The sequence below is a fragment of the Coffea arabica genome, chromosome 2e, assembly GCF_036785885.1.
Source record: "Coffea arabica cultivar ET-39 chromosome 2e, Coffea Arabica ET-39 HiFi, whole genome shotgun sequence".
NCBI lineage: Eukaryota > Viridiplantae > Streptophyta > Magnoliopsida > Gentianales > Rubiaceae > Coffea > Coffea arabica.
Genome location: NC_092313.1, coordinates 1,379,582 through 1,405,170, shown reverse-complemented (window position 1 = coordinate 1,405,170; position 25,589 = coordinate 1,379,582). Strand labels below are relative to the sequence as shown.

At 35.8% G+C, this 25,589-nt stretch overlaps 5 protein-coding genes and 1 pseudogene across 8 annotated transcripts; 2 read left to right on the top strand and 4 right to left on the bottom strand.

Annotated features, from left to right (window-relative positions):
* Positions 1–220: 220 nt before the first annotated feature.
* Positions 221–6,504, bottom strand: LOC113729949 (spermine synthase). 3 transcript variants are annotated; one of them, XM_027254307.2, is made up of 11 exons: positions 6,168–6,504; positions 4,837–5,060; positions 4,692–4,736; positions 3,997–4,073; positions 3,767–3,889; positions 2,789–2,893; positions 2,635–2,707; positions 2,054–2,125; positions 1,416–1,611; positions 1,017–1,146; positions 221–552 (listed from the first exon to the last, which is right to left on the bottom strand). In XM_027254307.2, exons 2-11 carry the CDS (start codon positions 5,027–5,029, stop codon positions 457–459), a joined length of 1,110 nt encoding a protein of 369 aa, XP_027110108.2. In that variant the 5' UTR covers positions 5,030–5,060; positions 6,168–6,504; the 3' UTR covers positions 221–456. The 3 variants fall into 3 exon arrangements, with proteins under 3 accessions (XP_027110108.2, XP_071934128.1, XP_071934129.1); XM_072078027.1 differs by having other exon boundaries at positions 2,635–2,683; positions 6,168–6,476; XM_072078028.1 differs by lacking the exon at positions 1,017–1,146 and having other exon boundaries at positions 6,168–6,476.
* An 844-nt stretch (positions 6,505–7,348) lies between these two features.
* Positions 7,349–7,885, top strand: LOC113733395 (uncharacterized). The gene has a single exon (XM_027259766.2). It carries the CDS (start codon positions 7,349–7,351, stop codon positions 7,883–7,885), a length of 537 nt encoding a protein of 178 aa, XP_027115567.2.
* Positions 7,886–9,612: 1,727 nt separating this feature from the next.
* Positions 9,613–19,756, bottom strand: LOC140036490 (replication protein A 70 kDa DNA-binding subunit B-like). Of its 2 annotated transcripts, XM_072078025.1 has the most exons (12): positions 19,484–19,756; positions 19,173–19,303; positions 18,928–18,946; positions 12,868–13,023; positions 11,736–12,006; positions 11,558–11,645; positions 11,350–11,474; positions 11,179–11,257; positions 10,954–11,086; positions 10,702–10,859; positions 10,495–10,615; positions 9,613–10,399 (listed from the first exon to the last, which is right to left on the bottom strand). In XM_072078025.1, the coding sequence occupies exons 4-12, from the start codon at positions 13,015–13,017 to the stop codon at positions 9,905–9,907; spliced, it is 1,620 nt and encodes a 539-aa protein (XP_071934126.1). In that variant the 5' UTR covers positions 13,018–13,023; positions 18,928–18,946; positions 19,173–19,303; positions 19,484–19,756; the 3' UTR covers positions 9,613–9,904. The 2 variants fall into 2 exon arrangements, with proteins under 2 accessions (XP_071934126.1, XP_071934125.1); XM_072078024.1 differs by having other exon boundaries at positions 19,173–19,756.
* On the bottom strand, positions 13,383–18,517 carry LOC140037292 (uncharacterized). Its single transcript, XM_072081458.1, has 4 exons — positions 17,545–18,517; positions 16,528–17,439; positions 13,441–16,434; positions 13,383–13,393 (listed from the first exon to the last, which is right to left on the bottom strand). The coding sequence occupies exons 1-4, from the start codon at positions 18,515–18,517 to the stop codon at positions 13,383–13,385; spliced, it is 4,890 nt and encodes a 1,629-aa protein (XP_071937559.1).
* A 557-nt stretch (positions 19,757–20,313) lies between the features above and the next one.
* LOC140037283 (LEAF RUST 10 DISEASE-RESISTANCE LOCUS RECEPTOR-LIKE PROTEIN KINASE-like 2.1) lies at positions 20,314–21,429 on the bottom strand. The gene is made up of 2 exons (XM_072081456.1): positions 20,622–21,429; positions 20,314–20,390 (listed from the first exon to the last, which is right to left on the bottom strand). The coding sequence occupies exons 1-2, from the start codon at positions 21,427–21,429 to the stop codon at positions 20,314–20,316; spliced, it is 885 nt and encodes a 294-aa protein (XP_071937557.1).
* A 1,418-nt stretch (positions 21,430–22,847) lies between these two features.
* On the top strand, positions 22,848–25,196 carry LOC113733393 (rust resistance kinase Lr10-like; annotated as a pseudogene).
* Positions 25,197–25,589: the final 393 nt, after the last annotated feature.

Below are 25,589 nucleotides of genomic sequence, written 5' to 3'. Positions count from 1 at the left end.
TGTGCAATCCTCCAGTTGTTACTCACCCCAAATGTATAATAATAACAACAAAAATAAAAATCGTTAAGCTATCTAGATTACCTAGCGGAGGAAGCTGCCAGGCGACCCCGACCTGCACCTACGTTATTATTCCTCTTCTCATCAAACTTCTAAACGGATAATGCAGCTGTTAAAGGTACATCATGCATTGCATCTTTTATCTAGACAGGAATGCTTAAAATGAGGTTAATGCTCCAGTTCACAACCATCCTTGGTATATAATAGAAAGTTCTGTCGATTAATCGAGATCTCTTAGGAATTAACATCAACAATCTTGAAGATCAAACCCTTCATTATATTATGGTGATTTAAATGGCCATACTAGTGGAACTTTCTCAACAACTCGATGAACTAATTGCAGCATCATGAATAATCGTATCTGAAGCCACCACAGAAGCAATAACTAATGATAAAAGATCAACCAAGCCACTGGCGCTCCTGCAGTTTGATATCACGGAGACAGCTAAGTTCCCTCTTGACAAAAGATGGCAAGGCAAAGGCTGCTTTATGGATCTGTCAAAAACGAGCAGCTCATGAGAGAGAGAGAGAGACGGTACTACTCACCCAAGCTTAAGGTTTGGTGAACTCTAACTTTATTGGAAAAAATAAAACAGAAGATTTGGCAATGATGACTACCAGGCCGCAGTTGGCAAAAAGGGAAGTTGATCAAAGCCAAGAACCTCAAGAAAGCCTAAGTTCAAGACCACAGGCAAAGACAGTTCTTAAACCTGTCTATGGCCAGTGTGGATGGGGCTGGTTCAAAGACCTTCAGTCCCATCTCAACCAAACTACTCCCCCAATTGGTGAAGATAACCTAATGCCTTTTTAGGTTTAAGAAACTCTACAAATTAGACTTTAACATCTGAAAATACATTTACTTAATCAATTTATGCAAACTCATTAGAATGCAGCAAGATCCAGTTAAGTAGGCACCAAACGAGAAGTATAGTGAGGGATGGCAAATAAAAATGAACTACCTCTGAATTGTAAAATTTAAGTTCTCTTTGATGCTGTACTGCCCCCTCTAACTTCTCAATGGGATTGATAGGATGTAGAAAATCTACTGGGGGCCCCTCAGTTGAGCATATCAGAAATCCAATGACACCACTGCACAACAAGTACAGTTCCTTAAATATTTTCTTGGAATGTCAGCAGGTCAAGAAACTCCCAGATTTCCTCCCCTCAAATGGAGACACAAGGGCGAAATAGGGAAATCCAGGGGTATCAAGAAATAAGCAAAAAAGAAAAACGATATGATTACACCGGTGGCAACATTAAGGGACGCTTAATTAGCAAATAAAGGAAGAGCTAACTCAATAAATGTCTAGAGAATTTGCAGCAACAGAAAATTCTGCACAATTTTTCACAAGTATTACCTTGGATAAGTAGGAACACTCGTCCATGCATAATGAACAGCACCCTTGAATGTTTCTCGACATATAGATATCATATCCTGTATAAGATGCGTATGAAGCCACATACTTTCTGCCATATTACAAAGAACCCCACCAGGCCTTAGTGCTTTTGCAATTGTCTGAAAGAATGGTCTCTCTACAAGTTCTTGAGCAGGTCCTGCAACCAGAGAGTTAGATTTTGTCTTCTATTTCTCCCAAACTTTACCAAGAAGAAAAAAAAAAAAAAAGTGGATGAGTTCCGACATAAACAGAAACAAAGCTTTTATGCGCAGGGCAAGGCGTTGTGCTTGCATAACCATCCAAATACTCGGATATAAGAAATGAAAAGGGGTACCCAGCACAGAGAGAGGTTGTCAGTGCCACATCTGAAGGGCATATATGAGCAACAAAGCCACTTTCATGTATACGCAAAGATAAACGATAATATATCCAACAACTTGATACCTCAAAATTGTTCCCTAATCTTTTGCAGACAACAAAGGAAACAGATAACCAAAACTCAACGGAGAATAAATAGTTTCCTGAAAAATATAATAATATATACTCAAAGAGACATTAATACTGATGTTGCATAAAACCGAAAAAAAAGGGGGTCATACCTACAGGGTCCGATGAGTCAACAATAATAGCATCGTACTTCCCTTCAGGTGCACTCCTTAGAAACTCAGCAGCTGTAAATATCAGAAAAAAATAACCTTAACAAGACAGTAAAAATACAAAGCTGGACGAAAAGCATGTTTTATCCTACATGAACAAATCAATGCGACCACGATGAAATAAGGGGATCTCCTTACTTAGATCAGTAGGCATATCAAGTAAAGTCTATAAACCAAACTCATCATGGGTAGAACTTTTGACGTTCAAGTAGATACCATGTACCCAGATGCTGAAGAAACATGTGTAATACACCACTAAAAGTGCATATGCAAAAGGGGCACCAGAAATCTGAGCAACAGGAAGACATGTTGCAAGGTTCAGACTTACTGTATGTCTTTTGTTTATTCAATTGATACCATTTATCCAGTTTTTACAATGAAAAAAAAAAAAAAAAGCTACATCAGTGATCCGGGGGATATTTTTTGAAAAATGAGCCCACAAAAAACACTTTTAAACTTGGAAATTTTTGTTTACCACCAACAGGAAAAGAATAGAGAGGGAGAAATTGGAACATTTGACATACCATCACCAACATGAAGATGCACACGAGGATCATCAAAACCAACAGCTAGCTGTGGAAAAAACTTCTTACTAACCTACAAGCAAGAATTGATAGGAATAGAATAATATCACTAATGATACATTCCAAAATCAACGGAATTCACTTTTAAACTTACATCAATAACCATCTTATCTATCTCACAGATGTCGATCAACTTCACAGAACTGTGACGAGAAATTTCCCTGAGAACACCACCATCACCACCACCTACCACAAGAACCTGTGCTTTATAAACTTAATTAGACAAGAATGAACAATGTAGGAACAATACGAAATTGAAGAAAAAACATACTTGCAGGCAAAAAGATAGCGACTATATCTGATCACATCCTGAAGGACTAAATCATACAAGTTTAAGATTTCTTTATTTTATTATCTAAGAACGGAGAGATTTCACATTTAGGAATCAACCAAAAGAAAACCATATGACATCACCCAAGAATAAACCATATGACATAACAAGCTACTATCTATCACCATACTCCTTGAAGCTATCATCTATAAAAAGAAAATTATCCGGCCATGCTTGCCAATGTATTAGACTCCACATTTGCATGGAAGAAAATGGACAATTTACAGGACTATTCAAATTACAAACATGTGAAAAATTATGGGCCTAAAGTCACAAACAGCAGTACAAGGCACACTATCCTATGGTTATAGTAGATTAATACACGGTTTGACTAAAGCGTAGTAAAACCATGATATATAAATTTGAATAGCTAATCAAAAAGTAAATTTCAGACAAGCAACCACAATTCTCAACCTTTACAAACATGTAGGACCAATAAGGAAGATAACATACGGAAGTTTGGAAGGAAGATAACTACTTCATTGAAGGATTTCAAAGAACATTGCCATTTCCTTTGCCAAAGATAATACATAGTTTAGGATAAGAATAACAGATAACTAAGCATGTGGTGATTCTACTTCATTGAAGGATTTCAAAGAACACTGCCATTTCCTTTGCCTAAGATAATACATAGTTTAGGACAAGAATAACAGATAGCTAAGTATGTGGTGATTCTCCAATAGTGTACAGTCATAGTGGGGAAAGGGAAAAAAAGAAAACCCATAGACGACAACAACAGACATTTTTGGGGGATTTAATTGAACAGAGAGGAAGATGAGCTATCATCTCCTGATAAGCACACTCGTCTTTCTCAGTCAACTGAACAATGCCATCTAGCACAAGAACTTTCCCGTATGATGAGGACTGCAAGATTTAAAAAAGAAATATGGAATTAGGCAATAAAGAGTACAACAAAAAGATGACAGTGTCCGACATAAATACTTTTCTCTCTAAAGTTTAAGATCCTGAACCTGGAAAACCAAAACCTCCTGAAACTCTGATCTTTCCTTGAATAAAATCTTTTCCACTCTGAGGGAATGTGCTTCTCCTATGGGCAAACAAAAACAAATTCAAATTGCACGCATAAAACAAGCAACAATACTAGTAACATGCTATTTACATTGTGACATGGGATAGCCAACTTCAAACTCCACATTACATTTTCGTTTTACAAGCAGTCAAGCACTCTTCCAACTAGGTAGTATTGCACACTGATCATACATTCTTTGTTAATACCCTCAATCCTTTTTCTGTAGTTAGGCAACAACTAAATCTGAAAGAAAATGTATAGGTTAATTCCCTTGTTTCTTTCTTTTTCCTTGACACCTGATCAGCAAATTTCTTCAGCAGAAAAAAAAATCTTTGCTTCTAATACTTTTGATGAGCTAAAACGCATTCAAACTGCATAAATATATTTAGCACTTGAAATACAGCAAAAACTTTGGGGAGAAAAAGCCATTTCAAATGTATGTAAATATGAAACTTCAATCGAGTATGTATATCCGGAAAGCATTATCTAACGTTAAGACATTGGATCATGTACTGAATAAGTTCATGAAATTAAAAGAAAAAAAAATAAGGAATTAGCATGCAAGATTATACTCTAAAGAGAAAGGCAGAAGCATATTACTAGATCATATGAAAGTAGGGAAAAAGCAACGCACACCTGGCCACATTGGATTGTTAAAGTACATCTGAATAGGAGTTTTCTCTGTAAAACAACATTAAAAGAAAAAAAAGTCAAGAAAAAACATCAACTTTGACCAAAAATCATTCAAAAAGAGTAGGATAACAAGCTATTTTGTAATAACCAGATGATGTCTGATGTCCAGAGAACCATCCAGAAACAACTGTTGCGTGACATTTGGCATCACATTCAGGGTCAGATGCCCTGGCTTTCAAGCAACAAGAAGGGATGACAGCCTTGTCTGAACCATTGGTTGCATCAATCTTCTCATCCATAGTCTTCTGGCAACCCAAACCTCTTCCTTCGTGGCCCTCCATATACTATCTTTTTCTTCTTCGCCTCCAGTCTCTAATATCCACCATGATATCCAATCAAATACCATGATATCAAAAAAGATTTAAAAAGAAACAGAAAAATAAAGCATGCATAGCCACCATATCTAGATCGTTTTTGAGACCTATGTCTTAGTGGAGCATTTACATTTCAGAATGTTCATTATGCAAATAAACTGTGCAATGTCTAACAAACTAAGCATAAGAAAGCTTACCAAACAAACAAAGTGCATTGAAAAAAAAATAAAAAGGTACTTCCCAAGTTGAATAATTTTGCAGCAGTTACCAGCCAATTACTTGCAATGGGAATGAATGTACAGTATTCGTATATACGGAATTGGCAAGAGTCTTCGAAACACGCCTAGATGCACATGACTAGTTCAAGTCAAAGGCAAATAAACTATAATATAAACTTTTGTTCTGGAGCGCAGACGCAATAAACCAAATGTTACCAATCAACCGTTCAAATGGAATGTAAATCGAACAAAATATCTACTGAACTTTAATCTCTCTCATTTCTTTAAGTCTTTTACCTATTTTTTATGCAAACTTTGGAAACATCACCGCATTAACATCATCCATCAAGGAAAACCCACATGCAACAGAAAAAATATTCCACTTCATGTATTTCTAGGAATCAGCGTAAAATTCACGCAGAAGTAAATCAGGAAAGTTGCGCTCTACAGATCAATAACGAGAGGAGGAAAAAATAGAGAATAGAGCAAGGAATAGTAAAACCGTCATCATTAAATTCGCTTATTCCTCCGAGAAAATAAAGCGTGAAGCAGTTAAATGCTACTCCGTTAACTATGCTTGATTCTAGAGTTAAATCGATTTAAAATTGGTCACAAATGACTGAAGCTTCATTTTCTCTGTTTTGATTATGAATTACAGCTTGGAACACTTGCTTAGAAGTGACAGAAAGACGAAAAACGGGGAGGGCTTAACAAAGAACAGCCATTCATCCGAATATAAACGAAGAAAACATCTAAATAAAAATAACTCATGACACTCGAATTTCATTTAAAGAAAAAAGGAAAAGGATAGGCAAATTTAAATACCACCAGTCCAAACAGAGAGAGAGAGAGCAAGCTATGAAAGACTAAAAAAATTACAAAAGTACCTGATTGTAATGGCTGGATGGCAGCGACGAAATGTGAATATCAAAGGCAAAGCAGACGCAATTATTGAAATATTATTCAACTAAAAATCTGTACAAATATCTTCTGGTGCCCCTGAGGAAAGAAGGAATCTATTCTCTCTATATACTGCACAGAGAGAGAGAGAGAGAGAGAGAGAGAGTGCTTGCGGGGAGTTTCAGTGCTGTTGCGTCGTCGTCACCGAGCGGGATTTGGACTTTTTCCTCTTAATAAGGATTTTGGACGATGAAAATGGCGTAGACAGACGGATACTTACTCGATAATCGATTCTGGAAGTAAGTTGGATGGATGGATGATGGTGATGCTACTGCGTACAGTAGTACTATTATTTATTTATACTGCGCCACAATACCCTCCTGTATTCCACGTTTCAACAATTCAGGCCGGGGGCCGCTACTTTTACTTTAGAGCAAATTGCGCGAAATGTCATTAAACTATTTCAAAGTGCCGGCTCTGGTCACTAAATCTTTTTATTAGCGCGAAATGTCACTGAACTAATAAATCTGTACCGTTTTGATCACTCCGTGTATTTGTGCCGTCAGGAGAGACGGAAATCAACTTTTTGAGGGGCAAATTCGTCTGCACAGCCTTAGTGGGAAGAGTTTCATCTGGTAAGTGAAAGGTTTAAGTGTGGGGCTTTGGAATGTTGGTAAAATTTTGAGAAAGGGTGGTTATATCCAGCAATTTCACAGGTTGATTTCCGTGAAAATAAGTTCACGTATCAAACCAACTATTTTCATGTTTAGATTGATAGTTCAAGAAATTAACATATTTTTAGTTTCCAGACTATTTTGCTAACACTTCTGCTCTCTTATATTTCCGTGAGAAATATAAATTATGCTTTGTAAACGGCACACTTTTTTTTTTAACATTAGGGAATTTTGTGTATGCTGAAGCGAAGGAAGGTATTTGCACTGGGGCATTTACAGAATTCCTAAAATATTCGGTCCTCAATAGCAAGGGGTTTTTGAAGCTTGAAGGGACTGAAGCGAGGGGTTTTATGAAGCGGCAAACTTTTTGCCGAATGGGAAGGGGTTTCGGCTGCCTCAGAGAACCTCGACTCGGGTAACTAAATCGCCGTTCCTCATCCCCTTCGCCGCCGTTAGAGCCAGAAAATTGGACCTTTTGTAACTGCAAAAGGATGATGCGAATAGCTGAGGCTAGAAAAATGAGATCTTTGGGCTCATCATACGCTTGTCTGGAGTCTTTGAGTTATCAATTTCTGCAAAGATGCTTAGTCAGCGGAACTGCAAAAGGGAAATCTAAAATCAAAGGAGCACAGCCATTGAAGAGATCGAAGGTAACAACCAAGAAAGGAACTGGGTCGGGTGATTCGAATCAGAAAGATGGTGGGCCCAGAAGAAAATCCGAATTTGATGAATTGGTCGACGAGTGCTTGGCTTCGACTTCCCCAATTAGATTCTTGAAGCCTAAGGAAAAAGCTAGGGAAGCCGAGAGAGAAAAGATGGGGCTGAAAAGTAAGGTAATGGAAGAACAGGAGAAGAAATGGAAGAAAATGAAGAATGAATTTGATTCCCCATTTTTTATGGGTACCCCAGGATTGGATTTGATAAAAAATTTTGAGAAAGGGTGGTTTACCAACATTTTACCCCTCAACATTTTGAGAAAAGACTGTGCAGACGAATTTGCCCCTCAAAAAGTTGATTTCCGTCTCTCCTGACGGCATAAATACACGGAGTGATCAAAACGGTACAGATTTACTAGTTCGGTGACATTTCGCGCTAATAAAAAAGTTTAGTGACCAGAACCGGCACTTTGAAATAGTTTAGTGACATTTCGCGCAATTCACTCTTTACTTTATTTATTGCTTTGTCCCTGGCGTAGTGCTTACCGTGAGCATTCGTGCTGCATCATCAGGTTCAAATTCAATTTCTGTAATTCACAGATGAATGAAACTCATTAATTATATGTTTGGTAAGTATAAGATTTGCCAAAAAAAAATTTAATTTTGTATGCTTACATTATACATATAATTTTTAATTATAATTTATTTTATATACATCATATTATAAAAAGTATCACAATAATTATTTCAAATAATCTTCTATCTAAACACACTCATTGAGTTCAAGATATCTTATTTAAAAAAAGAATAAAAATATAAGGTACGATCGAGTGCAGTCTTACTTTAAAAGTAGAGGTACCAAAATAGGTGATTCGGGTGAATTTTAATTGGTTAAGATGGATAATGGGTATAAGTAAATCAATTCATTTATACCCATTTAATTAGATACGTATAAATGGATAAGTCAAGAAATAAATTAGATAACCCACCTACCCATTTATAATCCATTTATTTAAATTTTTTGTAAACTCATTTAAATTCATTTTTACAAATTAAGTTATCAATTCATACTACCCTTTATATTCATCATTAGTTTTAAATTTTTATTTATAATGTTTAATAAGCCTTATTATCATTTTTTTTCCATCTGAACTCTGTATCGCAGAATTACATACTATTTAATAATTAAACACTTAAGAATATAAAAATTAGAACTAAATACCATTAAAGTTAACATAAAAAATCAAAAATTTTGAACTACAAGCATTTTTTTCGTGTGTAAATTAAAAATTTCCTTTTGAAAAAGTAAGAAAAGAGGCTAAAATTAGTCTTAAATTGGTAATGCCGAAAAATTAGCAAGTTAACAAATAAAAGTAGCTAACATAATAACAAAATGAAGAATCTGAAAAAAAAAAATGGGTGAGGGAAAAGAACAGGTTTGCGGAAAGACAATTCTAAATGGGTTAATTGGGTTTGATGGATTAATTGAATTTGATGGGTAATATTAGGTAATCCATTTATACCCATATGTAAAAATTTTAAATATTTATATTTATCTATTTATAAACGAGTATGGATAAATTTACTGAAATAGATTTATTTATCACCTATAGATTTATTTATAAATTTTTTTTTTCTTTTAAATTTCCGGGATTTAGGGTTTTAAAGATTCTCGTCCCGACTCCTCCTCTGATAGATGACGAGCCCGGCGGCTGAACTTGTCCTGCGTTAGCGGTACTATCAAACGTAGATTAATTTTATGGTGCATTTTTTTTTTTATTGTTAGATGTGAGCTTTTTCAGAGTTTGATTGTCTGGTACATACACTCCTAAAAATGTATCATTAAAAAGGCGAGGCATTGGGTTCGTGATTGGACGCAAAGCGAATGAGCTAAAGCGATGCTACTAGTACCGACTTTCTACTTTATTCCTTGAAAACAAAAATTATGATTGTTGAATTCCCTCCATATACTAGCATGATTCTGGCCGTGCATTGCACGGCCTACCCACTGATATGATCAAACAACTTAATCACACCTGGGCAATCAGGACCATATATGTATATATATGATATGACCAACTGAAAAATGAAGAGGTAAATAATGAATATGCAAATCACAACCATAGATTACATAAACTCAAACATTCATGTCTTAGCAAAACACACACTTCAGTTCAACCCACAGTTACATATTAGGGGGTTTAAATAGGCTTCATTGCCTATTGAGTTACAACATTGATGGTTAAACCATTCATAGATATATTAGGATCCATTACTTTCTAAGTCAAAAGAATAATGGATCATAATATAATTCAAAAGGCATTGTCTAAGCAATCAAGATAGTCATCAAGGCAATGAACAAAAGATATAACAAAAGTGCAGAAATCAGGCATATCAGTCTTCCTTTGCTTTAGGTTTCTTGGCTGGACTGTCTTTGATATTTGCAGGTGGACCATACGGTTTTGCAGGTTCTTTGGCAAACTCTTCAGGAGCCTTTGTTGGTTGTTTAGGATCTGTGTCTGCTGGTAAATCTTCTGGAAATTCAAGGCTTCTTTTTGCTCCACTGGTTGCAGATGTCTGGCTGTCTTTGTAAGAACTGGCTCCAGCAATTTCTTCAAGTAGCAACTTTGTGCTTGGTGTGAACAATTGATCCTTTGATGATGTTTCTGTATGCCTTGCTGATGAACTGCCAAGTGCAGAAGAAACTTGAGTGTTTTCTGGAAGTTCCAGAGGAATGGGACGGTCTGATAGTTCAGCTGCAGTATAAGCCTTGATGACAGTATTTTTTTTCTGCAGTTGACCTTGGAAAGGAGTCTCATAGGATTTCAGAAAACAGACCACTGTGTACTTTTTCAAGACATCATTAAGTTCAGTATCTATTTGAAAGCCCTGCACCAGAAAATTTTTTTAGTTAGGTTCAGCGAATTCCTTTCTATGTATATCTGTATTTATGCCTGAATATAAGACAGAAAATTCATACTTACATCTTCTTGTGCTTGTTTAAGCTGCAATGGAGTGAACTCAATCAATTTTTCAGCATCTTCTCCAGATATAATGCAATGTATTGAGCTCGAAGCATCAGTTATAATAATTGGAATGCGAGCCCTTTAATTGAGTGGAGGAATTAAGATTAATATATGGTAACAAATGCGAATAATATTTAATTTAGAAGCATAAGTTAATGATCTAACCTGAGTTCAACTTCACTTTGCTGTTTGCATGAAGGACAGTGGATGATCCAGTCAATGTCAGCATTCACAATTTTGTGACAATTCGCACAAGCTGTAGTCCAATATTTGCTGAATCCATATGCAAGTTTGACAGTTCCTTGCACCCAAGCTGCCTTTTGCTGAGGCAGGCAACCATGAATGGTATTTGAATGTGAATTAGACAGAAAATAGTTATATTTAACCAAAATTGTAGAATAACAATATGGTACTTACAACTGGAAATGATGCCTGAAAATTGCTGATTGCTTTGATATCTTCTTCATTTGGAGGAGGAAGTAAACAGTTTGCATCATTGTATGTTTTAGCATCAAGCAAATTCCTGATTTCTTCCTTGTTCAAGCTGAACCTGAATGATTATGTTTAGAGCACAAATACAAAATTTATCAGTAAAATAAGTTGATAATTTATGGAAAAAACTAAAAAGAAAATTATACTTACCATTGCCTCAAAGATAGGTCATCTGGAAGTGGAGGACTAATCAGAATTCCAGATGAATACCTTGTAGTGAATGACAAAGCTGTAAAAATGATGAAATGGTTTAGTAATTATAACATCAAGTACTTAAAAGACACACAATAAAGAAATCATAATGCATAATGAAAAATTTACTATTGAATGTGGTAACTTTAACACGGAGAGCTATGATTAGAGGGGCAGTGCTAATCATGTCTGCTATTTTGCTCCCTTCATCATGTTCAAATTCATTCCAGAGAGTCATAAGCATCAGTTTCTTCCTGTCAGGTATAACAAATAAATTATAACTACTGCCATTAATCTAAAATGAGTTAATAAAATGGTAGTATTCAGGTTTGATTACTCTTCATTCACTATTATAATGTCTCTAGAAATAGAAGCCGGATCTGGCTGTTTTATTGGGAATGCGTGAATGACAAAGCCTCTAATATCTGAAACAAAAGTGTTGATATGAATGTAAGAAATCAATAAAATGTCAAATGACTGTCAAGTAAATTAAAAAATAATGTAACAAAAATTACTGCAAAGGTTATCTGAATCAGCATATTTGTGCAGATCAGAGAAGTTTGTCAGCTCAAATATGCAAGGCAGCATAGGTGGCACAGGTTCAGCATAATTTTCAATCAAAGTCTTGTAGTTCAAAATCCAGGAGCATTCATAAGTCCCAACTCTGTATGTTGGGTCAGCAGGAACCACAATTGCATTAGAAACATAATATCTTTGATAAGGCTGCAGAAATTTGCTGAAGGTCTTGATGTGTTGTTCATAAGTCACAACAGAAACTTTTGTTCCCTGATTAGGATTAGGAAAAGTTAGTTATATATATATTATGAGTTATAGCTATAACTATAATGTTGATGGCTAACACTATATTTATGACACAGAAATTAAAATTATAGGAATGCATACTTTAATAGTTAGGCAAGTATTCACTTGTAATGAAACTATAGTTTTGATATCAGTAGATGAAACTATGGTTTGTATAGATGAAAAGGTTAACTGCCATAAGTATATCAATTGTTCCAGTTCATTAGTCCTGTGCAAATTTAGAGAATTAACATATTATACTCCCACATGCTGTCTGGTACAGCGTGTCTTGATGACCAGCAGAAATATGCAATTTTTTCTCCCCTTAAGCTTTTACAATTCCATTATCTGTTTAGTGTGTGTGTTTTTTGTGAGATGTAATAAGCAATAATATGACAGGGTAAACTGGAATTGCATATGTATATGTTTGTGATATGCTCATAACAAAGGTTTGTAATGCAAGAATAACTTCGGTATAAGGTAAAATTTTTTGGTATAAGTTTGAAAATTGAGTTCTCATTCACTCTTTTTTTTTTGATGTCACAGATTGAGAACATTCTTCTTTTTCTTCTAGACCAACAAAGCCTACTTGCTAGCTGGATAGAAAAACTTAATGAACAGCAAGATTCCCTTCAGGAGCAGGTTGATATAAGTAAGATATCAGAGGTCTAAATTCACTGATTACTATGTCAAAAGTGGTGCTAATCATCCTTATTCTCAGCTTCAGCAAGTTTTCAACCATGTGGTAATGAAGAAGCAAATCATAAAATGTTCGTATACAGAATCTAAAATGTTCTCATCTATGAATTTAATTAATGACCAGAGAGATAGGAAAGAATTGCTGACCTCAGCATCTGTGAGCAGAAACCGCATAATTCGCCTAGGTGGAACTTCACGAGTTAATTGACTGTGGCCTTTGTGAACAACTTGTGCTAGAACAGTCCACTTTTCTGCTCCTTTCTGAATGTTTAGTACCGAAGATATATGTCTAGGCATGATGGGCTGTATTTGTAGAGAAATTAGATAGTGAATTAAACAAAATAATAAAGTTGGAAAAAAAGCCATGAATATTAAAACCTGATAATGTAATCTGGGAAGCTTCAAGAACTTCTTTATATACTATATTTTTAGTATGATCAGTGCATGATTCATCAAAATAAGCTGGCCTAATAAGTACTTTTACAGCCGAAGCTGTTTTGGCTCTTGAAAGTGCAACATATAATTGGCCATGTGAAAACACAGGTTCTTTCAAATAAATACCAACAAAATCTAAAGTTTGGCCTTGTGCTTTATTTATTGTCATTGCAAAGCACAAACGAATTGGAAATTGTGTTCTCTTATATGGAACTGGATATTGTTCATCACTTGGTGGCTGCAAGGAAATTCTATGTATAAAAACTTCTTTGCCACAAAAATCACCCACTGCAATTTTAGCACAAATAACATTCTTGCTCAAACTCTTTATTATGAGTCTAGTTCCATTGCATAATCCTTCAGCAGGATCAAGATTTCTTAAAAGAATTATTGGGGCATTGGATTTTAAGAGTAACCTATGTGGAGGTAAATTGCTTGGCGTAAGAGTATTCAAAAGATCAATATATTCAGATTGATGATTTTCATTCAGTGTTTCATCATAGCTTAGGTACTCAGTCAAATCTCCTGGAAATTTTTTGATCAATTGATCATTTATTTCATCTACAAAGTTATTCTTTGTAGTTAGAATTGCTCTATTTTGTGAGCAATACAGTTTGTTTGAAGGATCTTTAAATTCAGGATACACAATATTGATTAGCTTTTCAATTGCATCAGTCTCATTATTATAGTTAACTATAATTGAAGATGGAAGTTTTACTATGTCATTCTCATTTGTTTCTTGTGTCCCATCTCCAATTCTTAAAAGAAACTGCGTGAATGAAGGATCTAATTTTGCTCTCATGTTCTCTATTAATTGCAATTTCTCTAATTTGTGCCATAATGGAGAATTTATCAAACATGCATTTATCATTTCAGCTTTTGTTCCTTTTCTAACAACTGGCAACGTTTGTCTAAAATCTCCACCAAGTACAACTACCTTTCCCCCAAATATTTCTTCTGAATTCATTAAATCTCTTAAGAGATCATCTAAAGCTTCAATTGCTGCTTTTTTAGCCATTGGTGCTTCATCCCAGATTATGAGTTTTGCTTCTTTGATCATTGCAGCTAAAGAAGTTTGTTTACTGACCCGACATGTTGCACCATCAAAGATATCTATTGGAATTTTAAATCTGGAATGTGCAGTCCTTCCACCTGGTAAAATGGAAGCTGCAATTCCTGATGTAGCTGTAGCAAGAGCAAGATAGCCTTTAGATCTAACATCAGCTAACAAAGCTCTATAGAGAAATGTTTTTCCAGTACCACCTGGACCGTCAATGAAAAAAACACCAGATCTATCTGAGTAAATTCTCTCAGATATGACTACGAATGCTTTTTTCTGTTTTTCATTGAGTAGCTCAATTGAATTTAAGTCAATTTCTGAAATGACAATGTTTCTTTCTGCTCTTAATTCTCGAGTTTCATTGTCTATATTTTCATAAGAGAATCCAATGGGAATCAAATTATATGAATGTATACTTTTTCCCATCGATTGCAAAAATCCATCAATTTGTTGCAAGACATTTCTTTTCACTTGTGTAGATGTCATTGCTGAACATTTGGCAAAATCTTCTGACATAGAAGATTCAAAATTTTGCCACAATGCCTTTGGGTCATTAGGGCAAGAATAAACCAAAAGTGTTGCAAAGAGTCTCCTCATTTCATAGGGCATATGAAAAAGTGAGGCTTCTTGTAAACAAATTTCTTGGCTGTTATCATTTTGTAACAAGCCTCGAATTAATGCTGCTTCTTGGAACGTTTCTACTTGAACTCCATTAAAGGTTCTTAGGTCATCAAATGAAATTGGACATCGAACCTTTGATAAGAGTAATCTCAAGTAGTATCGTTCTCCTTCGGAAGGATGAGCAGTCATTATTCGACCTATTGATTCACCTCTTTCTCTCAATTTCCAGTATTTTTGCTTAGGTAACCAGACAAAATGATCAGGAAACTCTACATAAGTACAATTTAGATCCTGAGCTGCTTTATCTGTCCTATTCATGTAAAAAAATTCAGTGAGCATTGTTTTTTTCAAATGATAGTTATCGACAACATTTTGAAGATTAGCTGTTTTTTTGAAACTCATTGGCTGATAATTCTCCAAATGTAATTGTAAATGAATAATAGGTGGCTTTATTTCACTCATACAGAATCTAAAAATTCTCCATGCTGCCTCAGGTGGAGAAACCCACCTAGCTGATACATATTGTTTAATTTCATCAATTTCTGAATCAGATTTATTATTCACTACAGAGAAGCTAGTTCTATCATGACCTTTATAGATATACTTGTAAATGTATTTGACTGCTTTAATTGTAGAGCATATTTCAACATTAAGATGGCAATCAAATTTAGCCAAAAGATATGGATTGTATGGTACAACCCATCTGTTATCTAAAAGAGCTGATTTAATCTTAATTTGAACTCCATCATCTCTTCTTCGATATTCAGGATATGCATTAAGAGTTTGGATAGTTTCCTCACAGAAATTTTTAGGAAAATTATTCTTGCAAGTTCCATTTTTTCTCATGCATACATTTGTTGGATCAAGTGAACCACATGGTCCATGAAGCATATGTTTAATGACCAAATTATATAGATGTTCATTTTTCTCTTTATTTGGTATCTCAGCACAGACAATTTTATCATATTCTTCAGGGGTATACATCTTGAATTTTGACTTTAAAATTAGCAAGAAATGTGCATGTGGCAGTCCACGTTTTTGGTATTCAATGACATAAGTGTAAGCTGCCACTTCACCGAAGATGCATTTTTTCAAAAGTTCATCTTTAAGCTGTTCTAACTTAGCATGAAATACTCTAGCAAGCAAATCTGGTCTGTTTTGTGCCTCTTCTTTGTCTATTAAGTGTTCTTTTATTTCTGGCCAATTAGGATTGCAAGTCATGGTCAGAAATATATCCGGTTTACCATACTTCTGTACTAATGTCATTGCATCCATGTATTTACGTCTCATATTTCTCGGCCCTCCAATAAATGATGGCGGTAATATGATACGTTGGCCAACATTAGATGCTTGACTCTCACCTGATCCTAAAGCATCTATTATGCCTTTCAAGAACTCTCTCCTAATTTCCTCTTGTTGTAATCTATAGAAGTCAAGTCTTTGTGTCTCAAGCTTCACATATTGATCAACAATATATTGTTGTAGGAGGCGAGCAAAATGTAATAGCCAAGATTCATCATTGTCTCTAATCTGAAGTTTATAACAATAGTATTCTCGAAGGGACACAAAATTTGGATCTTCATGTATGTTTTCCATTGCTGTGGAAAAAATAATAGTACATTATTAAATGTGTAATCATAAATATTAAATAGGTAAAATGAAAGATCATGGTATATAGTTATTATACTAACCATGTTCTTCATTTTGGATTAATTGTTCTGCTGTAGCAGCATTTGCAGGGGAAATCAAATCTGCTACAGGTTGTTTTTTTTTCCTCTTTCTTCCATATACTTTTGCTCCTTTCTTTGGTATTCCTTGGTGCCAGCCAAGATCACCAAAAGGAAAAAGTATTGGATATTGGAGTGGATCATAACATCCATAATAGTACTGTATATTTTTTGAAGCACCACTATGGGTATGAACTCTAATATCACGCCTGCCAGTTTCTCCATTTTCTTGCCCCTCAACCCACAAACCAGCAACTTGTGAAGTTGTCGGTCTATTATAAACTCTTTGATCAACACCGGGCAGAGTTTTTAACACAATGTAGTAGTTATCTAAATTAGGTACCTCTCTCAAATTTCTAAAAAATTTTGCATATGGATTAGACTCAAGAACTTGCATAATTTTTCTAATCACACTTTCAGATAGTCTAGGACAAGCTGCTAATCGATTGCTTACTTCAGTTTCAAAATCATTGAAATATAACTGTAAATTATTACTATGATCATTGCTTGAATTGAAATCATTCAGAAAATGATATATTTGTCCTTGAATTCTAAAAGTGTAAATTCCTTTATTCCTTTTTGAGAGAGTCAGATCAGCTTTAACACCGAAGGAAGTGAATCCAAAATGATTATTATACGTTCTAATAAGAGCTCTAAAAGATTGTGCCTCTTGTGAAGATGAAGTCAATAGCTCTTTAAAGATATCTGGAATTTTATTTTGAGCTAAAATAACTTCACCATCTTGGCAACAAAAATACGCTGTCTCAGAAAAAAACTTCTTCGCTCCACAATGAGGACAATCTAGTTGGCGTGGTAGGATATCAGCTTTGTCAGGAATTATATCCAACAAAGCTCTTCCTGTTTTGTATCCTCTTCCTAAAATATAATTATTTTAGAGCACTTAGTAGTCAAATCATTCAATTGATTTTAATGCTAGTTTAAAAACAGATATTAGAAAACTTAAAAATATTAACTATAGACCTGGCTGAGTTTTTTTCAGAGATGATCTGCGATGTTTCGAACGAGATCGAGAAGTACACTGAACATCAACAGCTGAGGAACACTCATTCACAATCGTGATGCTTGTTCGATTTTCAATTATATTTGTAGAAGCAATAGATTTAGATTTTGCTCTCAATCTTTTGTTTTTCCATCTAAAGTAGGCCAGTCTCCTATATTCTTTCTTATTTATTACCTCTCCATGATATATTTCAGAATATTCAAGAGGGCTCTTATCATAAGGACCAATTGATCTAGATTTTCCTCTCAATTTTTTCTGTTTCCATCTAAAGTAGGCCTGCCTCCTATATTCTTTCTTATTTATCACCCCTTCATGATATATTTCAGAATAGTCAAGAGGGCTCTTATCATGATATATTTCAGAATAGTCAAGAGGGCTCTTATCATAAGATATAACAGATGTACTACCTATTATAGGTATATGGCTATTCACAGAAAGGGGAGGAATATAATTAGCTAGTTCCATATCTAGATTTGATATTTCAGAATAGCTAATTTTTTCTTTAACGTTTGCAACTTGTTCACTCTGAAACTGATTTTCTATAACAAATGGTTCCTCATTGCAGTTCACTTGTGACAAAGTAGCAGGTTCAACACCACAGAGGTTGATTAAAGATGAATTCATTGTAGGCAAACAATGCTTGTCAGTAGAATCAGAGGTATAATGAACTTCTCCAGTATTTTTTGGAGGAAAGTAAACATTTTTACCTCTGCAGTGATTTGGCAGAATTACATTCCTATCGATGTGATTTTGTGAAGCACATGTTTCAACAGAGTGCTTTTCACGGATGTCATTCTCACAGTTGATTACAATAGGAGAATATGGTTGAGAAACAGAAGAATCAAGAGTAAACTTCATATGCTCAGTCAGCATATTTAAGTTTCTCCTTTTGTTTCTTTCCAACATTGCTAAATCAAGGGAATCATCAAACATCTCATCTATCAATCTAAAACCTGAACTAAATTTTCTTTTTTTCTTCATTTTGAAACACAGAAGATCAAAATCTAATTTTACTATAAATAAAGCAAGATACTAAACCAAAGGTACACAAAATGACAGAATCAAAGCATCCTAGAATAGCTAAAACTAACTAATATATATAAAATGACATCCTTAATAACCCGAAGTACAATGATACTAAATGATGTAATTATTGAATAGATAAACAGCTAACAGCATCATGCAACATTTGAAATTAAAAACAGAGGCAAAAGTAAACCATCATAGCATAACATCAAACACATCGCATTTCTTATAATAATTAAAAGAAAGCAATAAACAGAGGCAACAACAATGGGAAAAAATTGCAGTTCAAATCAGAAGGTGAGAAAACAGAAACATACCTATATTTTCTTTGCTCGCCTGAATGTTTGCAAAAGTCCGGCAGCATTTGAAATTAATATAAAAACAGAGGAAAAAGTAAACGTAAGCTAATCGAAAAATTAGCATCATAATTATTCTTTTATGCATAAAATAAAAGACATGGCAGTCTTTAATTAACGGAAGGCAATAAATGAACAGAAGGTAAGAACATTCATCAAACTAAAAAATTGCAGGTTGAAATAAAAAGACACAGAATAGAAAATACCTAGATTTTCTTCGGTCGTCTGCTGAAGACCGGCAAAACTGAGGAACAAAAGTATATATAGGACTGGGAATAGTAAATTTTGAAAGCTGCATCATAGCATACGTCGGTAGAACAGGCATCCCTAAAATGAGCTGATTTTGGGGAAAAAGAGATATCAGTGAACTGTTTTTGGGGCAAAAGAAGAATTGACGTCAATTGGGCGACTTTTTTAGAGACAATCGAAAGGAAGTACAGTTAATTGCTCGAGGAATTGACAGAAAATCGAAGATTTTGCAGGGCCGTAGATTTTGGGGAAAAGGAATTTTACTGACCTAATTTTTGGGGCAGGCCAAAAATTCACGTGCGTGTGGAGGATTTTCTGGGTCGAAATCAAATTGAAGGACAATTTAGTTGTTGAAGGATTCGGTAAGAAACTGAAAATTTTGCAGGCCGATATAGTATAGCGGCCTATTCGATCGAGAGAAAGAAAAAGGCTATTCGACAGAAAAGAAGGGGAAGGGAATTCTGGGTAAATGAAGAAAGAAGGAAGTTCAATAAGTAATAAGACAATTAAGGTGCTGTTGACTAACTTCAACATCAGTCATCAGTCATATACTAACGGCTAAGCACATTACTTCTAACGGGCATAACTCCATTAATTTATATTAATTATATAATGAATCATATAATCTAATTCAAAACAGCCCATGTGATAAAAGGGCCCACAAATAGTTTACAATTATTTGCACTTGATCAGAAAATTATAAAAGAAATATTTTCAAAAATACAAAAATAACCCTAAATAGTTAGCAACTATTTAATGAGTTAGTTTTCATAAAAGCATTCAATTGACCTTTCACATCAATTAAAAACCAAACAAAAGGAACAAATGCAAATAACTAAACCATTGTTACCAATTAGCCCCTAAATAGTAAGGAACTATTAAGACATTGAATTTGAAGACCATGTCTGAAATAGACATTTCTCACTTTTTGGTAGAAAAAACCAGGAAAAAAACTCCTTTCTCTAACAATATAGTGACACTTGGCATTCAATTGAGAACTCCAATTGTTCTCTTATCTAGTTGGTAGATAGAATTAGGCTTAATGTTTTCAGTCAGCTAAATACTATACTAATTAGAGGCTCTTTTAGCACCCACTGTCTAAGCTGTTTCATATGTTCTGAATAGATTATTAGTCATTAATCTAGACTGAAATGGATTATCAGAATCTGAAACAACTGTAAGAGTACGAAACCAATGAACCAATCCTTCTCAGAAAGAGAATTATCGCAGCGGTAAAGCAGTTTACCAAAAAAAGATCATTTTCCCAAAATATTCAACCTACCTGAGGTTCAGAGTTCAGACTGCAGGCAGAGTAGAGTGGAGTAGTAGTAAAAAGTACTATCAAACACCTATATCATCCGGAAACCAATTAAGAAAATTAGGGGAAATATACGAATCGTACTTACAGCGAAAACCAAGTTGTGAAAGTGGTACGTCTTCAGGGCAATAATGGCGACAAGTAACAGTGTTATCTTGGAGGCTGCAAGACCCATGAGTGGCTTCACATTCTTGACATAACACCCTGAACCACGAGAGCTCAAACCCATAAGCCAACAACTCATGAACGCTTGCCAAAGAAGTCGTGATATCCTTCATGGGTCCACGGGATGAGACCCTGGTGAACATCTCAACCCCACAAGACTCCTCCAAATCCGATACCTTCAAATCTTCCCCAGCGGCAATGTAACTGTGGACCCTGGAAGCGTTGGAAAATGCGGAACTACTACTACCGGCAGCGGCGCTCCCATTTCTGCAGGCAGTATTGTCCAGGTATCGGGAAGCATTTACGGGTTTCAGACAGTTGATGTAAGCCACGGGGATGTTGTAATCAAAGAAATTGTTGTACACGAGGGTTGGAAGATCATCGTATCGGATGGATGCATAAGTGGGGAAAGAGCAGGAATCATTGTTGTCTACACCCGGGTCAACTGCTCTGATTGTGAAGTTATCGTAAGTGATGGCCTGGACATGGAATTTCTTGGAATTCAAGGTTAGAATGGTGCGATTGTTCTGGCAGTCGAGTTCGAAGTCCGGGTCACCACAATTCTTGGGATCACCTTTTAAACGGAAGGGGTAGGCTATGTTTTTTATATTCCCGCAGGAGGATGGAACACAGCCATGATCGGAATTCTTATTACTAGTGCTCTGGGCTTTGATTATGAGGCAGCAAAACAAGAGCAGAAAAGAGATGCAGAGGATTTGCAGCTTTGACATATCTTTATGGGCTTAGTACGTCTGGAAATGGAGGGAGGGAGGAAGTTTTGACATGGAAGTTTTTTATATAGCCATGGATTGGGTAATGGATAGGAGCTCTAGTAGAACCACTACTCTACTCTACAGATAGTGGAATGATCAATTCTCTGTTTCAAGTGGCAGTTGCATTGCGGGACTGGGAAAACGCGCAAGTTTGACCAACTTGGCGTCGGTCATCGATAACTGCGGCTTTATATGCTTTGACGGATTATAAAATTTCCCTTTAGATTATCAAATTATGATTTCTTACCAGATATGGCACTGTGGGGGCTAACCGCTCACGATGATTGATGAAGTATAGGCAAATTTAGGAATGTTGACTGCTCAATTCATTAAGCATCTCACCAATTTAACTTATGTCTTGTTTCTATTTAAAACGAAAGTGATAGCCAACATGAGGCTATAGATGACTTGTTAGCACTAGTTTATGCATGGAAAGTTGAAGAATCCTTCTCCTTTTTATGTCCTAATTAACCATGTACGTCCTCTTCACAGAAAATTATTAATTGGATAGTATATTATTTTCAAAAATTTATTTGTTTGATCAACACATTTTTAAACTATCTTTCATTTTATATACATCATATTTAAAAAAAAAAAAAGAAGTGCTACAGAATTATTTTTAAATAATCATCCTAAATAATCTACCCTTTTTTTTTAACGGAAAATAATCTACCATTCGAAACACGTGGGAGTGTTTGGATAGCAAATTATCTCAAATAATATTTTTGCTTGTATCATAAACACATTTTTTCAATCTAATTTTTTATATTTTTAACCATATTTTTATCTCACATTCATTATATCATAAAAAGTGCTATAATAATTATTTCAGATAATATTTCACCTAATACTCTGTCAAGGGCTTGTTAGCTTGTGGGCAATTAGGCATCAAGTTGCAGGCGGAGGGCAGCGCAGCTAGATCATGCAAGTTGTGGGCTTCGGCAGCCCTCCAAAGTTCAAACTCCAAAGAAAGGGTCTGGTTGACCCAATGGATATGATAATTTTGAATGGTCAAAGCGTCAAATGATGGGCGATCTATACTTTCAAAGCAAGACGTACAAAGGTACGTGGAATTGTTCTACGCGCGTTCGTTTGCTTCCAGTGTAAACCTTCTGCTACTAATTTACCGAAGTTGCATTTCCAGATCCAAGAAATTACTTATTGCTGGAACAATACTTCATCAACAGATATCAACTCCAAAATCTGAATCCAGAGATTAAGGGTAAAGAATTCATTACCTTCAATTCTGAATTGGTAAAGAATTTAAGCGTAAAAGTTAAAACACACCCACCACCACCCCCCCCCCCCCCCACCCAAAACAAAAAAAAAGAGTTTGAAATAAGTAGAAGGACAGAGAGGAAGTTTTTTGTAAGGCCATGGCCATGCTGGTCTTCGGCTTCATTTGCTTATCATTCCTTGCAAGAGCAGATATTGCAGCAGGCCAAGATGATTGCTTGCCCGCCAGGTGCGGCAACGGCCCTGAAATCCGTTTCCCCTTCTGGCTAAAGGGACATCAGACGGATCGTTGCGGCTATCCGGGCTTTGCACTGACTTGCTCCCCCAGCAACACCACAGAGATGGAGCTCCAGTACCCAGTAACAGCTTCAACCAATAATATAGTGATCCCTTTACGCGTTAAACTTGGGATCAATGACATTGATTACAAATCCCAGGTGTTGAGCAGTGATAGAATGAACGTTCCTGATTGCCTCCCCAGACAGCTTCCTCACGTGAATTCACCTGCCTCTCCATTTGGGGTCGTTACTGTGTTCAGTACTGGTGGTGGCTTCAGCTTATTCAACTGTTCTACTTCTGCCAACAATGGGAGTGATTCCAGAAATGGATGGTCCATCCCTTGCCTTAGTACCCCTGATTTCCAAGTCCGATACTTGGATTCTGGCTTTGGTATTTCCGACTTCCCCCTGTCATCTTGTGCAAAGATGTACAGTATTTCTCATGTTCCATCGGCTGTTTTTACCGGGCAAGAGCAATATAATCAGACTTACAATTACGTTCTTCTTAATTGGTCCAAACCATCATGTGCAAATTGTGAGGCGAACGGAAAGCATTGCAGATTAAAGATCAACGGCGCAAACAATGAAACAGAATGTGTTGACATTCCTAGACAGCCTGGAGACGGTACTTATCTTCGTCATACTTTTCCATATGTCGTTATACAGATTAAGATACGTATTCGTCACCAATTTAAGTAGAATTAGGTAGTGCTTCATATAATTGTTCAGTATGAAATGAAACCACTAGTACTTCTTGGACGCCATTGCCATAAATAGAATTGTTTGACCAACATATTGGGTATCATGCTGCAGGTTCATCCAACAAAAGAGCGATTATAGCAGGTGTGGCTGTTGTATTCATAGTTCTCCTTCTGTTGTGTGTCATTTTAATATTGAAAAAAAGAAAGAGAGAGGAGCAGGAAAAGTTCGAGAAATTTCTGGAGGATTACAAAGCCCTGAGACCTATAAGATTCTACTATGCTGATATAAAGAAAATAACAGATCAATTTAAGGAGAAATTGAGGTTATGGAACAGTGTACAAAGGCAAGCTCTCCGATGATTTTCTGGTTGCTGTTAAGGTCCTCAGCAATTTTAAGGGGAATGGCGAAGAATTCATCAATGAAGCAGGTACAATTGGGAGAATCCACCATATAAATGTGGTCCGCTTGGTTGGATTTTGTGCAGATGGCTATAGACGGGCGCTTGTGTACGAGTTTTTGCCGAACGATTCCCTTGAGAAGTTCATATCTCGCGGAAAGCAGCTACTACGTTGGGAAAAGCTGGAACAAATTGCCATTGGCATAGCCAAAGGGCTCGATTATCTTCACCAGGGATGTAATCAAAGAATCCTTCACTTTGACATTAAACCTCATAATATCTTGCTAGATCAGAATTTCAGTCCTAAAGTTGCTGATTTTGGCCTGGCCAAATTATGTTCTAAGGAGCAAAGCGTAGTGTTCATGACCGCAGCCCGAGGGACCATAGGCTATATTGCACCAGAGGTATTCTCTAGAAACTACGGTAATGTATCTTACAAATCTGATGTCTATAGTTCTGGCATGTTGTTGCTTGACATGGTTGGAGGAAGGAAGAATTTCCACGATGGTGCAGATGATAGCTGCCAAATCTATTATCCAGAATGGATGTATAATCAACTGGAGAAAGGAGAAAACATGGAGTTTGTTTGGATAAGAGTTTATTTGGATGATTTATTTGAGATATTTACTGTAGCACTTTTTGTGATGTGATGTATGTGAGATAAAAAGGTGATTGGGATTTGTGAAAACAAATTTTGCAAACCAAATTTGGCTTGTCCAAATTGCTATCCAAGAAATTAACATATTCAAGAAATTAGCAATCGTGGGACTCTGTCTGGTGCATTCAGTGGTATCCTGCTGACCGGCCTTCCATGAAAATTCAAATGCTTGAAGGAGAAAACTTGCCCATCATGCCGCCGAACCCTTTTTGCTTCCTCAAAAAATGGATAGACTGATGACGGCTTTTTGAGCGGGGACTGGGAGGGAGATGGCATTTCTGAAGCAAGTGAAGGCAATTCTCAGATCTTCGTACACTATTAATCGTTTAGTAGTGCAATGATAGGAGAAGTGTACTTATATTTGCAATAGCACACATTAAATTCATCCTTGGCTTCTTACTCTAAACGCTCAATCTGTGGATTTATTCACCCGAATTTGTAAGAATCATTCGGAACTGTCCAGAAATTGTCAATTCTTACCACTGAAATCTGTAGAAACATATCATCTTTTGATCAACATATAGATTTCATCTTCAGATTTTATCATAGGCAAAGCCCAATAATGGTAGCCAGTTTTTCATAAAGATTATGCAGTTAATTAAGACGCCATCCTGTATTGTCGTGGGTTGTCTTGGAATGAATAATTATAACTAGTTGGTGAGGCTTTTTTAATTCGCCATATAAAAAAAAAGATGATATTCATGAACATATTTTAGTGTCAACGGGGGCAATAAGCACAAAGAGCGCAAGCATAGATTTTTGGCGAAGGAACTCTGCAAGCAATCTAAAAATACCACTCTGCGTGCTATCAAAAGAGAGTGATTTCTAATTTTCTATGAAGGATGTA

Bases quoted from the DNA above. Each gene is read 5' to 3' on its own strand.
- LOC140037283 (XM_072081456.1), bottom strand. From the start codon at position 21,429: ATGTCAAAGCTGCAAATCCTCTGCATCTCTTTTCTGCTCTTGTTTTGC. The intron at 20,391-20,621 runs GTAAGTACGATT...GTACTCTTACAG, and splicing joins TTCACAACTTGGTTTTCGCT to TTGTTTCAGATTCTGATAAT.
- LOC140036490 (XM_072078024.1), bottom strand. From the start codon at position 13,017: ATGCCTAGACATATATCTTCGGTACTAAACATTCAGAAAGGAGCAGAA. The intron at 11,646-11,735 runs GTAATTTTTGTT...CTTTTGTTTCAG, and splicing joins TGATTCAGATAACCTTTGCA to ATATTAGAGGCTTTGTCATT. The intron at 10,616-10,701 runs GTTAGATCATTA...ACTCAATTAAAG, and splicing joins CAAAGTGAAGTTGAACTCAG to GGCTCGCATTCCAATTATTA.
- LOC113733395 (XM_027259766.2), top strand. From the start codon at position 7,349: ATGCGAATAGCTGAGGCTAGAAAAATGAGATCTTTGGGCTCATCATAC.
- LOC113729949 (XM_027254307.2), bottom strand. From the start codon at position 5,029: ATGGAGGGCCACGAAGGAAGAGGTTTGGGTTGCCAGAAGACTATGGAT. The intron at 4,074-4,691 runs GTGTGCGTTGCT...GTTTGCCCATAG, and splicing joins TAACAATCCAATGTGGCCAG to GAGAAGCACATTCCCTCAGA. The intron at 2,894-3,766 runs GTCTGTTGTTGT...TATAAAGCACAG, and splicing joins CAATTAAATCCCCCAAAAAT to GTTCTTGTGGTAGGTGGTGG.
- LOC140037292 (XM_072081458.1), bottom strand. From the start codon at position 18,517: ATGTTTGATGATTCCCTTGATTTAGCAATGTTGGAAAGAAACAAAAGG. The intron at 17,440-17,544 runs GTCTATAGTTAA...ATTATATTTTAG, and splicing joins TCTGAAAAAAACTCAGCCAG to GAAGAGGATACAAAACAGGA. The intron at 16,435-16,527 runs GTTAGTATAATA...TTTTTTCCACAG, and splicing joins AATCCAAAATGAAGAACATG to CAATGGAAAACATACATGAA.